This window comes from Ursus arctos, unplaced genomic scaffold (genome assembly GCF_023065955.2).
Source record: "Ursus arctos isolate Adak ecotype North America unplaced genomic scaffold, UrsArc2.0 scaffold_37, whole genome shotgun sequence".
Classification (NCBI taxonomy): Eukaryota; Metazoa; Chordata; class Mammalia; order Carnivora; family Ursidae; genus Ursus; species Ursus arctos.
In genome coordinates this window covers 5069455-5086089 of record NW_026623053.1, presented here as the reverse complement: position 1 = coordinate 5086089, position 16635 = coordinate 5069455, and the positions used below count along the sequence as shown (strand labels likewise).

General features: G+C 44.3%; 1 protein-coding gene across 1 annotated transcript in view; it reads right to left on the bottom strand.

Annotated features, from left to right (window-relative positions):
* Positions 1 to 16163, bottom strand: part of LOC125282282 (T cell receptor alpha chain MC.7.G5-like) — a 263076-nt gene extending 246913 nt beyond the window's left edge. Inside the window, exons 1-2 of the mRNA XM_057306403.1 lie at positions 16115 to 16163; positions 15581 to 15885 (exon numbers count right to left, since the gene is read on the bottom strand). Of these exons, the coding sequence (XP_057162386.1) occupies positions 15581 to 15885; positions 16115 to 16163 (354 nt within the window). The remainder of the gene's footprint in view (positions 1 to 15580; positions 15886 to 16114) is intronic.
* Between the last annotated feature and the right edge of the window lie 472 nt (positions 16164 to 16635).

Sequence of the window (16635 nt, the reverse complement as noted above, 5' to 3'; positions counted from 1 at the left end):
AATCAAACAATTATAGATCCCTGTCGTTTTATTAAGAAATGCATTTTCAAAGACATTTTTGTCTTTTATGTTAAAAATCTTTTTTAAATTCTAGTATATTTAAGTAGTTTTCATCAAACGTGCATTATTAATCATTGTATTTACAATTCAACGGAGGAAAAAATAACAATTAGAGCATCATGGTCTAATGCTATGGTCTTAATTTAGAGCATTAAATTTAAAAAATTTCAATCTCATACATGTTTTTGTTGCAGAAATTTTGAGTCAATAAAAGGCTTTTAATGAAAAATATATTATAGTCAATCTGCAGAAGTTGAATGGAAATATGATTTTGAGGAAAGAAAGGAGCAATATAAAATCTTCACTTGTTAACGAAGAGTTTGTTCATGCATTTTAATTGGATGTTTATGGGTAGCAAATCACTTCAGTGTTAAGATTTCATCGCATATATTTAAAAGCTATTATATGATTTTATTTGAAAATGTCAATATTTATAATACAGGGAAATTTATAACCTCCACGAGTATTTAAACATTTAAAGTAATGATAAAATATTTTAGAAGTCGTCTTAAAAATGTGTGGTTGTGTAGTTTCCCAAAGTTTGCCTGCCATTAATCTAATGGCCTGGTTGGCCTACAGACAGGAACATGCTTTGATGGCATGCAGAATTACCGTCAATGGATACTGATGTAGGAAAGATGTTAAGGGTTCCAGGCCGACAGCCAAGAAAGAATTCTTGAGACATCTTTGGTGCAAAAAGGTGGTTTTATTAAAGCACAGGGACAGGACCTGTGGGCGGAAAGAGCTGCACTGGGCTCATGAGCAGGGGCCCATGATATACTTTCAAGTTGGGAGGGGGTTAGGGATAGTGTAAGTCTCGAAGGAATTTTGGAAGCAAGGTTTCCAGGACCTTGAGGGGGCTACCTATTGGTGGGAAAAGGTCATTTACTACGTCTAATAAAACCCCAGTCATGAGACCCTTCAGATGTATATTGGTGGCTGGTGATTGCCAACACGTGTCTTGGGTGGTTTAGAGAAAAAGGAAATTTCTAAAGGAATTTTTATATGTTAAAGCAGATTTACAGGATCCTGCGGTCGGGGGTCGGGATAGCACAGCCTTTTGGTCTTAGCAAAGTATTAACATGGAGGCAGTTGAGTCCCTAGAGGAATGTCCCTCCGCCTGTTTCAAGGACTTGTCAGTGGGCTGTAGGGAGTAAGGAAATGTAATAATTTCTCTTCTGCCTTGGTTTCCCACGTCAGATATGTATGTGTAATCCGTTAGCCCTTCCTTAAATTTGTATCTTCTACAGACTGGTGGAAAACATCACGGAAATTCATGCAACTTCTTGAATGTTTCTCCTTTAATGTGAATCTGAATGAAGTAAGACAGAACAAGGGACTTTTAGATCTGACGGCACTCATCCTTCTCAATTTGCAGACATTCTGTGCAAGAAACGATCAAGCTGTCATTCTGAGATACTGTCTCTGTAGTATCTAAGGTTATCTGCCTTAGCCTCCCCATGAAGCAGAAAGTGTTTCCTCCTGCCATGAGACCATAACTTCTGCTTAAAATGACTGATGCCTGGTATTGCAGAGAATAAAGAAGCCAAAGAGAAGTGCCGACCTAAGAACAAGAGCCCAAGTGTAGAGGGGAGTGCATTAAAGCTCCATGCTGCTGCCTTTTTTGTTTACCATCACGCAGGTGACAAGTGGTAGCAAAGCACATTAGTAAGAAGCAGATTATCCATCGGGATTAATTTATGCAGTCTCCATTCCTAAAGGTTCTACTTTGGCCAAGTTCTTAGGCAAAGACTAAGATTAGTATAGACACATGTTATATTTGTGACTTATAATAAGAAATATATATTTGGTCTTTGTCCCCATTTTTGGGCACAGAGCACCTAAAACTCTTGGAATTTCATTTGGTGAACAGGATAGAGGGGTCTTTGGTTATGTTAATGAGGCGACTTTGGGAGAGCACCTAAGGATGGGGGCTGGTGGTGGTGGAGGAGCCAACCACAGGATGAACATTTAATTCAAAGAGTAAATGGGTGACAGACTAAGGGGTCCCCATCAGGACTCTGTTCTAACGTTATGACTCTCTCCTCCCAACCTGTGTCCGTTCTGATATTCATACCAAATCCAAACAGGTTACTAGGTATTGGCTAAAAGTTTTTAATATCATCCCTGCCTGGAAGGAAACACCGATGTGGGAAATGAAAGCAGAAGAACAATTATTAAATTTCCTTACTACTTACAGCTCATTGACAAGTCCTTGAAACAGGCAGAGTGACCTTCCTCCAGGGATTTAGCTGCCTCAAAGTTAATACTTTGCTGAGGGCAAAAGGCAAAATCTTAACCCAACCCCCAGGATCTTGTAAGTCTATTTTAACACATAAAAATTCCTTTGGAAACTTCCTTTATCTCTGCCCTCCAAGGTTTGTGTTGATAATCATCCTCCAAGCATATGACCAACCCATATACGTATGAAGAGTCTTGTGCTTGAGTTTTTACTAAACAGTAATAAATGACCTTTCCTAGCAATAGCTAGCCCGCTCAGCATCCTGGAAACCTTGTTTCCAAAATACCTGGGAGGTTTGCACTGTCCCTAACCCCCTCTCAACTTGAAAGTATAAAATGGGCCACTCATGACCCCAGTGCAGCTCTTTCTGCCCATGGGTCCTGTCCCCGTGCTTTCACAAAACCACCTGTTTAAGATGACTCCAGAATTCCTTCTTGGCCGTTGGCTTTGAGCCCTAACATCTTTCCTACATCAAACACAATATGTACAATATCATACTGACGTGGGTTTGGAATATCGGTGAGGTTCAGCGGGGTGGAGTCCGGAGCCGACGACCAAGAAAGAATTCTTTTTTTTTAAAATTTTTTTTATTATATTATGTTAGTCACCATACAGTACATCCCTGGTTTCCGATGCAAAGCTCGATGATTCATTAGTTGCGTATAACACCCAGTGCAACATGCAACACGTGCCCTCCTTACTACCCATCACCGGTCTATCCCATTCCCCCACCCCCCTCCCCTCTGAAGCCCTCAGTTTGTTTCTCAGAGTCCATAGTCTCTCATGCTTCATTCCCCCTTCTGATTATCCCCCCTTCAAGAAAGAATACTTGAGACATCTTTGGTGCAAAATGGTGGTTTATTAAAGCACGGGGACAGGACCCATGGGCAGAAAGAGCTGCTGCCCCGGCTTGTGAGGGGTGGCTGATGATAGACTATGGGGTTGGGGGAGGTAAGGAAACAGGGAGGTTGAGAAAGTACTTTCATATGTTGTTGAAGACTCGCAGGATACCGGAGACCTTGCCATTGTCAAGTTCACTTGTTAGAGGGTTGTTTTTCCCTCCAGCAAGACATTAGCATTAAGATGGTTGGGGGCTTCCTGCGGGAACATCACGTATCCTACCCAGGAGTGGGGGGGTGGGAGGTTGCGGGGTGTCAGCTTGTGCTTTGTCTTCAGCCAGCCTTCTGCTCCCTCATCAATACTATAACACATAGTCTACTAGGTGAGAGAAAGCTGACGCAGGATAACGAAGAAACATGAAGAAAAGACTTTTAAGGTTTGAATTAAGGCTATTGAGATAGGGAGACTACCCTGGAACACCTGGGGGGCCCAATGTACTCACAAGGGTCTTTGTAAAAGGGAAGCAGGAGTGTCAAGCAGAGGTCAAAATGACGTGACTGCTGGTTTTGAAGACAGAAACAGCCGTGAGCCAGGAGTGTGGCAGCCTCTGGAAGTGAGAAAAAGCTCCAGGGTTCCCCTCCCCTCCCCCACTCTACCCTGAGACTCCAGAAGGAATGCAAGAGTCAACACCCTGATTTTAGTTCAGCGTGACTTCTGACTTCGAGAAGATGAGAAGATAAATGTCTCTTGTTCAAGCCCCTAAATGTGAGGTTATTTGTTTTAGCCGCAGTAGAAACCGAATGCATCAGGCTAGAAGTCTGAGGCTGCGGTGACTGTTTCTGGCATCAGCTGGCCAAAGCCTACTTCCGAATAAAGCCAAAACAAGGAAGAGCCAGTGAGAGGCGAGTTCTGAGTGACATCATCCGGGCATTTGGATCCAGACTTCTCGAAGCCCGGGTTCTTCCATTTTTGTAGCCAACAAGTTTTTTGTTTGTTTGTGTTTTGCTTCAGTGACTTTGACTTGTGGCTCTTTCTTCCTTGTAAACAGATTTATGTACAAATATTTTTCTTTACTACCTCAATTTTTCTTCTAATCGCCCTGGTTTGGTAGCAATATACTTATGCTCACCTGCAAAAGTGACTGATTGAGTAGAGTAAGGTGTATCCCAAAGATGTAGACTTTTATAGCCACGGGAACTCCTGCAGTGGAAAAACTGTTTATTTACGTGGGAAAGTATTCAAGAATACATTAGGTTTTCACTAGAGGAAAAAAATCGGAAAGCAGTGTTCACAGCAACACCCTGTCATATGAAAAACAGTTCAAAAAGTTACAAAAGGGGTTTCCTATGAATATTTGGAAAGGTTAAAAGAGTTTTTTAACTACATTCTTCATCGAGGGACACAACCTGACTCTTGGAACGCTTAGTAACACCTGTGCCCCAAACTGTGTTTTTAAACTTAAAATGCTATTGAAAAATACATTGGAGAAGTTTAGAATATTGAAAATTCCCCAGTCAAATAATTATAAGCTAGTATTAAGGCACGAATTCTCTGTGTAAAAATGCAATCATGGTAATGCTGTTAATTCGACTTTTAACCTCGCCGACAAAGATACATGAAATCAGGTAGTTTGCAATTACGACCTAGAGGAAGTGAGGACGGGTTACAAGTGTAGGCACATTGTAGCACTATTATCATGCATTTCTTTCTTTCTCATAATCCATCTATGTATCTATGAAATTAATAAGATTGAGAGGCTGTAGCATTTGCCATTCTCTGGGGAGGCAGAGGGTCCAGTGATTAATGAGCCATACACACAATGTGTGATTCTAAGCAAGTTAGCCTCTTTGAGGTTTAATTTCTTCATACAAAATGGGGTTATCAGTAATACCCACAGCATAGTTTTGTTGAAACTACTAATTGAAATAATTCATATTCTGCACCTATCAGAATGTGGGGCACATAGACATAGGCAGTAAGTATTAGCTACTACTACTATTATTATTATTATTATCAATATAGTATTGTCAATTACTATTTAATATTGATAGTAATATTACTATTACTAACCATAGTAATTTTCTGTATAGCATGTAGTCTCTGTTTCCTCTGAGTTAGCCCAGAATCAACTTTATTTTATCCTGTTTAATGAGGAAATGAGGAAAATGCCATCAATTAATTAACTTCATTCAAAAAAAGTAAAAAAAAAATCATATCTGTGAATTAAGGAATGTTGTAGGTACTGTTGCTGTTGAAATGAATAAAACTCAGTCTCTGATAGCTAAAGCTTGTGCTTCCATGGGGGTACAGTAAAAAATACAGGTTTAAGTCCTATAAAGTATTAGGTTTGCCACATTAGGTGTGTGTCCCTAGATGACTACTAATTAATTCAACCGAGAGGAGCTCTGTGAAGGCCCTGGCAGCAAGGAGGGAAAGAAGACACAAACTTTCCGGCACCTGGGTGACTCAGTCGGTTAAGCGTCTGCCTTCGGCTCATGTCAAGATCCTGGGGTCCTGGGATCGAGCCCCACATCAGGCTCCCTGCTCAGGGGGGAGTCTGCTTCTCCCTCTGCCCCTCACCTGGCTTGTGCTCTCTCTCGGATCTCTGTCTCTCTCTCTCAAATAAATAAATAAAATCTTAAAAAAAAAAAAAAGGGAAGAAGCACGCTTTGATATGACTTGACAACTAGCCTGAATCCGTAAATCTTGGTGACTACTTAGACCTGAGGGCTACAGGGGAGGGTAAACTCGAATGGCCCAGAGTTATCTGACTTGTGTGAGACGTGATACTTTCACTGAGTTTCCAGGCGTGTGAGCCAGGGCTGAGCTGTGGTGTTCTGGCAGTTGAGACCGGAAGGAGTGTGATTAGAGTAAGTGGTCAGAGTGGATGGAATTTGGGGAACACGGGAGCCCTCGGGCTCCAGCATGTGAAACTAAAGGGTGGTGTTCCAGACGACTCCAAGTTGTTCAACGGGACTATGAGTGGGGTGCTGAGCCATGGGGCCCTGGCCTAAGGCAGCCAGTAGAGAAGCTGTCAAGAAGACCGTGGAGAAGGCACAAGAAATCCCAAAGTTCCTCTGCATGCCACCAGCTCTGGCCCCAGTTTCAGTCTGGGTACTGAGTGCCTCATGCTCGGACTGATAGCTAAGGGGTGACAAGGCATTCCTGTGAATGCTTGGTGCTAGTTGTTATTCAGCAATCTGACTTTGGCTCCCCTTGGCCTCTCCCAGATCTAGTAACTTCCGCCGCTCCTTCTAAACACACCTCCATCCTCAGCTCCAGAACGCACTCAGTGGACTGAATGTTTCAGCCATGGAGTGAGTATCTTATCCAACTCTCTCCCACTCACTCAAGGTGGGCAGATGAAATCAAGTACTCTGCGGGGGGTCTTAATAGTAAATGCTATGTCTTGAGGGAATTACAGACAAAAAGAAATGCTGGCATTACTTTTTCCATCCTACTGGGTGTTTTTTCCTTTAGCAAAAGCAAGATGGACTCCTCTCCAGGTCCAGACCCCCCCCCCCCCCCACACACACACAACGTCTCAGGGCATGTGGGATGGTGACTGGTGATTTGGGACTTGGTTCTTCTAAATGGTCCACTTCCTCCCGCGTGGCCTCATCAGAGGCACTGATAGCATTACCAGAAGTTAACCTTTTCGTAAGTGTTTGCTGATGAGTGTTGGCAGCGTGTGAAATTCTATTTGACAGTGGTTTGTTCTCTTTCCTCATTTTCTTAGGTGGGATCAGTGGTGCATTAAAGACATTTAAGAAATACGGGGTGAAATTAGGTTCAAATCAGGGAGAATGGCTGATAGAGCAATTGGGAAACAATGAGATAGACATGATGTAGTTTTTCGCAGTTCTGTAATTAGAAAGAAAGAACGTGTTACACATGCAAAAGAATCAGATAGCCTCGGCTGGCAGGTGGAGGATGGAGAAATTCTCCAAACTCAGCAGCGGCAGGTTTTTTTACTGTGTGCCTGAATCCTGAGAGAGGCAGAGGAGGAAAAATAATGAAAAAAAAAAAAAGATTTGTGGGGAAAATAGGAAATGTAATCTCGGATAGGCTGCCTTCGGTATGATCCGATGTTCAGGTGGATAGCAAAACGAGTAACATACACTGTGAAAAGGTTAAGGCACAATTCTAGAATGTAGCTGGGGTTCTAGATACGCGAGTCCCTGGATAGGATGTCTGACCTGTCCTGTGTAACACACCGGGCCATCGGGGTTGAATGAAGCCAGTGCCCGTGAAGGGGCTCTGCGAACCCTTAACACTCGTGTAAGTTCATTATTTCTATGACCATTTTGAGAACTATGGCTTATGGACATCCTTTCTGCGTTTCCTTCAGTCCTATAGAATAGTATTTTTTTTCTCCGGAGAAGTCAATGACTTCCTCTCTATGTTCCTGGTACCCCCCCCCCCCAACCCCCCACCCCACCCCGACCTCTGCACCTACACTGAGGTCTGAGGTTTCTGTAAGCCTCTCCCTGCTGCTCCTGTCACTGTGCCCTCAATGAGAGCACAGAAATACATCGCAGCATCCTCCAGCCGGGACTCCGAGATCCTGAGACTGAAGGATTTTTTTGCTTTCTGGAAGTCCACAGAAAAGCGATCCTTCGTTGCATTCTCTTGCTTAAAAGCTTCTTGGCGAATAATGAGAATCAACTCCCCGCTGGGGGGCTGTTTGTACCAGAACAAATAATAATCACTGTTACTAGTGTCATATGTGCAATGCAGGGTCACAGCCTCTCTCTCCCGCACAGACATGTCTGATTGAGTCTGAGTGACCTTCTGGGCCGTGCTGGATGCTGTGGGAAAGAGGAGAGGGTATCTTACACCAGGCAGATAAGTCAGGCAGACTCACAAGCTGATCCCTTCCCCCAACCACCTTTCCTCTTCTTGATCAAACTTCAGGCAACATCCATCAGCTTCTTTGCCCCCAGTTGCCAGAATCAACAAGGAGGTGAGATGCCTGTGTTCCTAATCTTTCTCCCTAATCCCCAGTCCTGTTGGATAATAGTAAAAGCAAAAAGCTGTGCCTTCCTTACCAAGATAGGTGCAAACCACGAGTGCCCACAGCAAACTGGGGCAAGCCATGCCGGCAGCTCTCTTCTGCAGGGTGAAAAATGCCCCTGTTCTGATCAGAATCTTGAGTATCAGCTGTGCTCGGTGACATCACTGCTCCACCACAGGAAATGGTATGTCAGGCGAGCTGTTGGTTATGTCTTGCTCAAAGTTTATCAATGCTTTTTGTTTTCTGCTTCAGAGAATAAATTTTGGTTATAGTGCCACATGAAAAGAGATGTCAGAAGTGCAGTTTGTTCTGAGATAAAAATCAAGAAGAGTAGGAGCTGCTAAATTGCTTTTGTGATGACCTAATCTAGGAGAGGAGGATGGAGTGGGTGGGGAAAGACAGGCAAAGCTAATGTAACGACCTCAGCTTTCTCTGTCAGCTTGCTTCCTCTCTCTCTCTTTTCTTTTTAAAGTCTTGAAGCCTTTATCATAACGGTCTCTGGGTTGCCATAACTCAGGTCTTGGTTATATTATTCTTTGACCAATCCTGTATTTTCATTATTCCTCCAAACTTCCAAAGAGTGGTAAAGACAACAGCAGCGCTCGGATGGTCAGTGTTCTTTGCTCGAAGCTTCTTTTTCTCCTTCTCCTCCTCCTCCTTTTCCTTCACCTTCTTCTCCTTCTGCTTCTTCCTCTTCTTTTTTAAGAATACCTGGCGTAGGGGGCCCCTGAGTGGCTCAGTCGGTTGAGCAGCTGACTCTTGGTTTCGGCTCAGGTCATGGATCTCAGAGCCCCAGGATCGAACCCCATGTTGGGCTCCAAGCTCAGCGGGGAATCTGCTTGGGATTCTCTCTCTCCCTCTCCCTCTGCCCCTCCCTGCTGCATTCCCACACACATTCTCTCTCTCTCTGTAAAATAAATAAATCTTAAAAAAAAAAAAGAATACCTGGGTTAGGTGGTGCCAAGGAGCTCCACAACGCTACAACACCTGTGGCAAATGTTCCCGTAAGGACTTTCGTGCACATGGCTTGTGTGAATGAAGGATCAGAACAGTTGATATACGACTTATTTGGGAACACTCTGTTGCACACCTGACAGTGTTTCACTGCCATGTCATCTTTCCTCACGCACGCATTCTCCTATGAGGAGGCAATTGAACAAAAATGAAAACTCACGATGCAAGGAGCCACTCATTTGCGTTAATTTTCACTTCCTATTGAATTTTGTCATCCAGTCTTAGAAAAGGCCATCTCTGTGGTCCAGCTTTATGTAAACTCTTCCTCTGCATAAAAGAAGGGGGAAGAAAGAGAAGGCAAAAGCTGTCTTGCTGTCTAGGGAATGGTAGCCTTCACGCCCCCAACCTGTTTATTATTTCCACTCGGGAAATGTAGTAAACAGTAGGCACCTGGCCACAGACACCACGTGTAACTTCAGAAAACTTTTTTTTTTAAAGATTTTATTTATTTATTAGAGAGAGAGAGAGAGAATGAGCCAGTTGGGGTGGGGGGGAAGGGCAGAGGGGGAGCAGACTCCCCACTGAATGGGGGGCCCAATGCAGGGCTTGATCCCAGGGATGCGGGGCTCGATCTCAGAGCTCTGGAATCATGACCTGAGCTGAAGGCAGATGCTTAACTGACTGAGCCACCCGGGTGCTCCCAGGAAACTTCCTACGGTACAGCCTGGTGAACTGCTGTAGATGGCCCAGCTCTTCTTCCTGTTTGTTTAGTGTTGAAATTTCTGCCATGCCTACCATTTTCTGGTCAGGGACCCATAACATTGGTAAAAACGTGATTATTTTACAATTTCTCCCTTCTCTTCCGTCTTTTTAGAAAACTCTAGTTGATGGACTGTCTTTTCTCGCCATGTCAGTCCCACTGAAGCTATGAATTCACAAATGAGGCTCTCAGGAGGGAATGTTTTCTGCCTCTTGCCCCCATTCTCTGTGCACGTTGATGTTTGGGAATCCCAAGCCAGAGGCCTCTCTTGTTGTGTTTTAGGTCTTTTCCTGCTCCTCTGGGCCCCACCAGTCAGAATTTTAGTACTTCTGGCCATCAGCTGGTCAGTCTCCAGCTGCCACAGCTGATCTGGCTGTTGGACTCTGAGGATTGAATAGGATAATGCATAAGCAAGAACTTTCCAGTGGGCAAATATGGGGCTGGGCAGAAGGCTGCCTTTTTCTTTTTCCTCTTTTTTTTTTTTTAATAGGTATTATGTCCGGATGATCCCTAGTTTTGTTTTTGGGGTTTTTGCTTGTTTGAAGCAAGAACGATGATTAGGTTGGGTTGTTTAGGAAATCTGTAGAAGGTGGTGAGCGATGTCAGAGTATAGGATATTAAACAGAAAGGAAGGGCGAAGAGAATAGAAGAAGAGGTTAAAAAACAAAAAGCAGGGTCGCCTGGGTGGCTCAGTCGTTAAGCGTCTGCCTTCGGCTCAGGGCGTGATCCCGGCGTTATGGGATCGAGCCCCACATCAGGCTCCTCCGCTATGAGCCTGCTTCTTCCTCTCCCCTGCTTGTGTTCCCTCTCTCGCTGGCTGTTTCTATCTCTGTCGAATAAAATAAAAAAAAAAATCTTAAAAAAAAACCAAAAAAACAAAAAGCAGTGCCCCGTCTGGGGCATCTGAGAAGGTCTACTGTGCCCCCTCGGGATAGCAACAGTATCTGGCAGCTACTGTCATTGACTTCTCTCGAGTTAGCTAGTGAGACTATATGAAAGTCAGCTGGTTAGACTATAACAAGTAAGAGCTAGGAGAAAAGTATGGGGACATCACACGCCTACTCCCGTGTTGTCATGGGGTGAATTTTACAGAGGCAGAAACTAAGGCACAGCGACAATTCACGGCCCAAGCGGGAGCAGCTGCTCCAGATGTCAAGACGCTCCCTCTTGCTTGGGTGGAGCTTGACGGAAGAACACTGAGGGTCTCAGCCCTGATCACCTCCGACATCGCATGTTTAGTGTTCTCAGGACCTCGCTTCCTTATTTAAAAATACAGTGAACAAAGAACTTGTAAAATAATATTTTTTATAAGTTTTATGTGTACTTGTTATACTCATTTACGGTTTTCTTTTGTCGGAGATGATGATGGGAACTGTTTACTAGCTCCCGAGAGGTGGTCCCATTGCAGGGATGAGGCCCAGTGCGCTTGGGTGCTCCCTGGGGACCGTGGGTTTCCTTCGTGGCTGAGTCTCTCGAGCGGGCAGTCTGGATGTGCAGGGAGCCGTGGAGCTGGGACTAACACGGGAGGAGGCTGCCAATCATCCTTGTGCTCCAAAGCCCTGTTCAACCAGAACAAAAACCAAGGCATCAGATTTATTATAGATGCTTTCCATACTATACCCATGGATCTGAAATACTATGCAAATAATTACAGTAAATATTAAAATTCTTTCCTTCTTGGATGGTCCGTTTTAGGAAGGACTTTTTTTTTTTTCATTTGATGGTTAATTTTCTTAAAAAGAGAAGGTTAGGGGCGCCTGGGTGGCTCACTCGTTGGGCGTCTGCCTTCAGCTCGGGGTGTGATCCCAGGGTCCTGGGATCGAGCCCCACATCAGGCTCCTCCACTGGGAGCCTGCTTCTTCCTCTCCCACTCCCCCTGCTTGTGTTCCCTCTCTCACTGGCTGTCTCTCTCTCTGTCAAGTAAATAAATAAAATCTTAAAAAAAAAAGAAAATGTTAAAGAGTGGATTAAAAAATTTATTTGTTCTTTGAGTCCCTACTCTGAAAGATAGAGATTAGTTGTTGGAAACTTCTGGGTCGTCTGGGTTCCTGATGACATAAATTCTCCCAGCTCACATCCCATCTGAAGCCACCAGATCATAAATGTAGCTTCTAGAAGCTCTTTTATGCTTTGGCCTTCGTAAGCCCATGGAGGATTTGATTCCAGAATGTGGAAATCTAACTTAGACTGTTCAGATAAAGAAGGGTTTGCTCCAGTTTTTTGGTGTGTGTGAAGGACTTAGAAGCTGGAACATGGGACAGGTTTTTGTAAAAAACTGTTGTCAAAGAATGCAAGCAGTGCCCTCTTCAGGCCAAAGAAATAATAACTGAGGCAATTCCCACGATTTACTCCTCTTCCCCGAAAGAACTTGGTTTAGTCAAGAAATCTGTTCTGGAAGTAATCTGTTTATATAAATTTCAGAATTTTGTTTACACTCAATGAAGAGAACTTAATATTTAGAATGTATCTTATTCTTCTTTATCACTGCTTTTAAAAATCCTACCTTTTATCCTGTCTTACCTTTTCAAAGAAACCTTCTGGTCCTAGGTTAGAACATACTGGTTTTTCCCCCTTAATATTTTGTCATGATCATTTGATAATTATGAAATACATTTTAAGCATAATATTTTGCTTTCCCTAACACTTACCATGTGCCTGACACTGTGCCAAGAGCACCAAAGCATGGTAAAGTATACAAGGCAAAATTCTGTCCTCATAGAGACTACATTTGGGAGAAGAAAGATTGGTACCTTCAAACAATAGCAAATGCTTTAAGAAGGTAAGTCATTAACAGTCAGATTGTTTGGTTCAGATTCAATGTCTAATTGTATGACATTAGAAGAGAAGGAATTCGAGGATTCTCTGTTAGAAATGAGCCCTTGGGGGGCGCCTGGGTGGCACAGTGGTTCGGCGTCTGCCTTCGGCTCAGGGCGTGATCCCGGCGTTGTGGGATTGAGCCCCACATCAGGCTCCTCCTCTGGGAGCCTGCTTCTTCCTCTCCCACTCCCCCTGCTTGTGTTCCCTCTCTCGCTGGCTGTCTCTGTCTCTGTCGAATAAATAAATAAAATCTTAAAAAAAAAAAAAAAGAAAGAAATGAGCCCTTGGGGGAGATAGAGCCCTGAAGTGTGCTTATATAGGACTGCTGTGATTTGACCAGCTTGAAATATACATAAAAGGGAGATTTTGGTGAGTGGAACAAGCAGAGAAGAAATTCAAGAGCTTGAAGTATTTATGGGTCAATAAGGAGGGTAGATGGACTAGAATAGAGCTACGTTGGGGAAGAAGTGGGAATGAGATTTAAGAGGGTGAGCAGACACGGGGAAGAGGATAACGACACAAGAGTTTAGATTTGGTGCGTAGAGTTTTTGTGCAATGAAAAGACAGGATCACACGTCTGCAGAGATTGGAGTTTCATGAACGTGATCTGCTTCACCATCTTTTGAAAAGATAAGGTGATATCGTCTATGTTTCCAATTAATCACTCAAGTATACCCACCTGCTGTTATTAGCAATCAGCCCAGGAAAATTCGCTTTGAACTCTCTTCTGTTCTTTCTCTATTAAATTTTCAAAGAGTATGTTAATTTTGTCTCCCCCCTAAATAGAGCCTGAAGCAAGGACTTGGGTGAAGGTAGTTTATTTAGGAAGAGATCTGAGGAAGCAGGAATGAGAAAATTGGTAGCGTAAGATTGGGGTTTGATTCTGCCAGGTTCTTCTGGGAAGCATACAGGATACCTCTCAGGGACTGTCTGCTGCAAGGCAGGAAGCTAAGGCCTGCCTGGATTCTCTCCCCTCACGGGTTGGGCCTTGCCAGCAGGGGTGGTAATTCTCCTATACTTCCAGGCTGCACTTGCCCATGGCCAGAGTGAGCTCCTGGGGAGTCGGAGAAGGCTCTGGGGTAGGAAGTAAAAAATTACACAGTGCATGTGTCATGTTGGGTGTTATCAGCTTGAGATGAGTCCAAGTGTCCAGAAAATTATCTACATACCTATTTGATAAAATCAGGGCTGGGCATTTGGACGTGACCGTAAAGCACATGAGATCTTTGTTACAATGCTCTCTCTGCACCACTCAGATGGGTGCTTGCCCTTGTATTATTTTCACTGTGTCACTGAGTCTTCAAGGTCATGGCTGGCTGAAATCCATCTAAAACACTTAATACAGGGGGTTTACGCGACATGACCTCCAGGCCCCACTTCTTTAACTGGTACCAAGGCTATAATTGAAAATCTCTTCCCTCCTCCACCACATTCTCTAGATTTCCCTGCCATTGGATAGCACTTCAGTGGACCTACGTTGCTGGCCTGATAGGGTGACCAGACCTTCATTGCGGAGGGGTCCCAGTTCTTGATCACTCTGTCCTTTTCAGGCCACAACTACCACCTGCTGTTTTTATTGGGCATGAAATACCCACTGCGAAACACTTTGATTCCAGACATACCCCTCCTTGTCCTCACTGGGCAATAACAACCCGATGCTTCGCGATAATCAGGGTCGATTACCCCTCCTTTCTTTGCCTGCTGGACCATTGGCACAAGGAGTTCAAAGTGGCCTCTGCAGCAGCCACAGCTGCACGTTCAGTGGAACTTTCCCGAATCCTCTGGTGGAGGTCTTCTTCCCCTGGGTCCTGGGACCTCTAATCCAGCAGATCCTAGGACTGTGGGAAAGCAAAACACAAATTCTGGAAATGAGTTACAGGGCGTGGTAGTAGAAGAGTCTAGACTACTTTCATTTCTTCATTTCTAAGTTTGTGTATTTTAGCTAAGGGTGCCCCAGCACCATATATCAGTCGCTGGTTTAAAGAATATTATCGTTTCCGGAAATATAGCATTCCAACTGCTAAGGGTGATGCCGTTGAGCGGGCTTCTTAACTGAGCCTTTAATAGGCCATTTGATCATCCTCTAAAGTCATCTGACCAGGGTACCATGGGTCTAGGTCTTCTTTTAGGTCCATGGTAGGACCAGTGGATCCCTTCCCTGGTTATGCCTTCAATTGTCACACCCTTCGTGTTCTTCTTCTTCTTCTTCTTTTTAAAATAAGGTTTTATTTATCTACTTGAAAGAAAGAGAGGGAGCACAAGCAGGATACGCAGCAGAGGGAGAAGCAGACTCCCCGCTGAGTAGGGAGCCCGATGTGCGGCCTGATGTGCGGCTTGATGCGGGGCTTGGTCCCAGCACTCCGGGATCGTGACGGGAGTCAAAGGCAGATGCTTAACTGACTGAGCCATCTAGGCGCCTCCACCCTTCACGTTCTAGAATGCATACCTTGTTCAGAGAGATCCAGTTTTGGACTTGGAAGGGCAATTAAAAGAACACACAGCAATTAGCAAAATGGAAAGTGTTAAGAATTTTGGAGGTATGAGCTCCCAGGTAAATTATAAAGATTTGCTGGACAGAGAATATGCTTAGGAAGTCTGATCTGTCACATACACCAGCCAAAGCGATGAGGGTTACGTGTGAAGGTACTTCGTAAAACAGGAAAGCACTACCCATATTTTTATTTTTGCTGTTATTTTAAAGATTATAGTTTGCAGACATCCATCTCCTTGTGTTTCTTCTATTCAGAAAGAAGGAGCTTTTATTTCAAGAGAAGTCAATGATTTCCTCTCTATGTTCCTGGTTCCCCCCCAACCCCCCACCCCAACCCCACCTCCGCACCTACACTAAGGTCTGAGGTTTCTGTAAGCCTCTCCCTGCTGCTCCTGTCACTGTGCCCTCAATGAGAGCACAGAAATACATCGCAGCATCCTCCAGCCGGGACTCCGAGATCCTGAGACTGAAGGATTTTTTTGCTTTCTGGAAGTCCACAGAAAAGCGATCCTTCGTTGCATTCTCTTGCTTAAAAGCTTCTTGGCGAATAATGAGAATCAACTCCCCGCTGGGGGGCTGTTTGTACCAGAACAAATAATAATTACTGTCACTTGTGTCATACGTGCAATGCAGGGTCACAGTCTCTGTCTCCTGCACAGACGTGTCTGGTTGAGTCTGAGTGACCTTCTGGGCCGTGCTGGATCCTGTGGGAAAGAGGAGAGGGTATCTCACACCAAGCGGGTAAGTCAGGCAGACTCACAAGCTGATCCCACCCCCCAACCACCTTTCCTCTTGATCCGAACCCCAGGCAGCACATATCAGCTTTCTGCCTTTCCATCCCTGGGCTCTGCGATGCTGATGTCCCACGCTAGGACGCTCTCCTTCCCAGGACTGTTAGATCACACCATACACGAAGGCCCGCACCTTCCTTACCAAGACAGGTGGACAGCACGACTGCCCACAGCAGGCTGACGAGCGGCATGCTGACAGCTCTCGCCTGCGGGGTGAAGCAGCTTCTCGAGCTCCGATCTGGGCTCTCCACTGCGCTTCAGAGCAGGAAATGATCTGGCAGGTGGGTGGCTGATTTTATCTCACGAAGGAAATTTTGCCTAATACGTTTAGGTATTTCAAGTGAAAATGTAAAATGTTTTCTGAGTTCTATTCTGCGATGAAAATAAAGGAGAAGGGAGCTGGCAAATTTATTTCTGATGTGCCCCAATCTTGGAGAGGAGAGTGGGACCTGGGCTGGCAGGCAGAAGTGGCAGGGTTTCCTTGGCAACAATGGCAAACTCTGTAATTTTTCTTTCTTTTCTTCAAAACCAAAAATGACACAACAAGAATGATAAATATGAACAATTAATTATGAGTGATAAGAATATTGCTGTTATATGAATGTATTCAATTTTTTATATTTCTACAATTTCTTCACAGAAAGAATGAGACAAAGATGGATG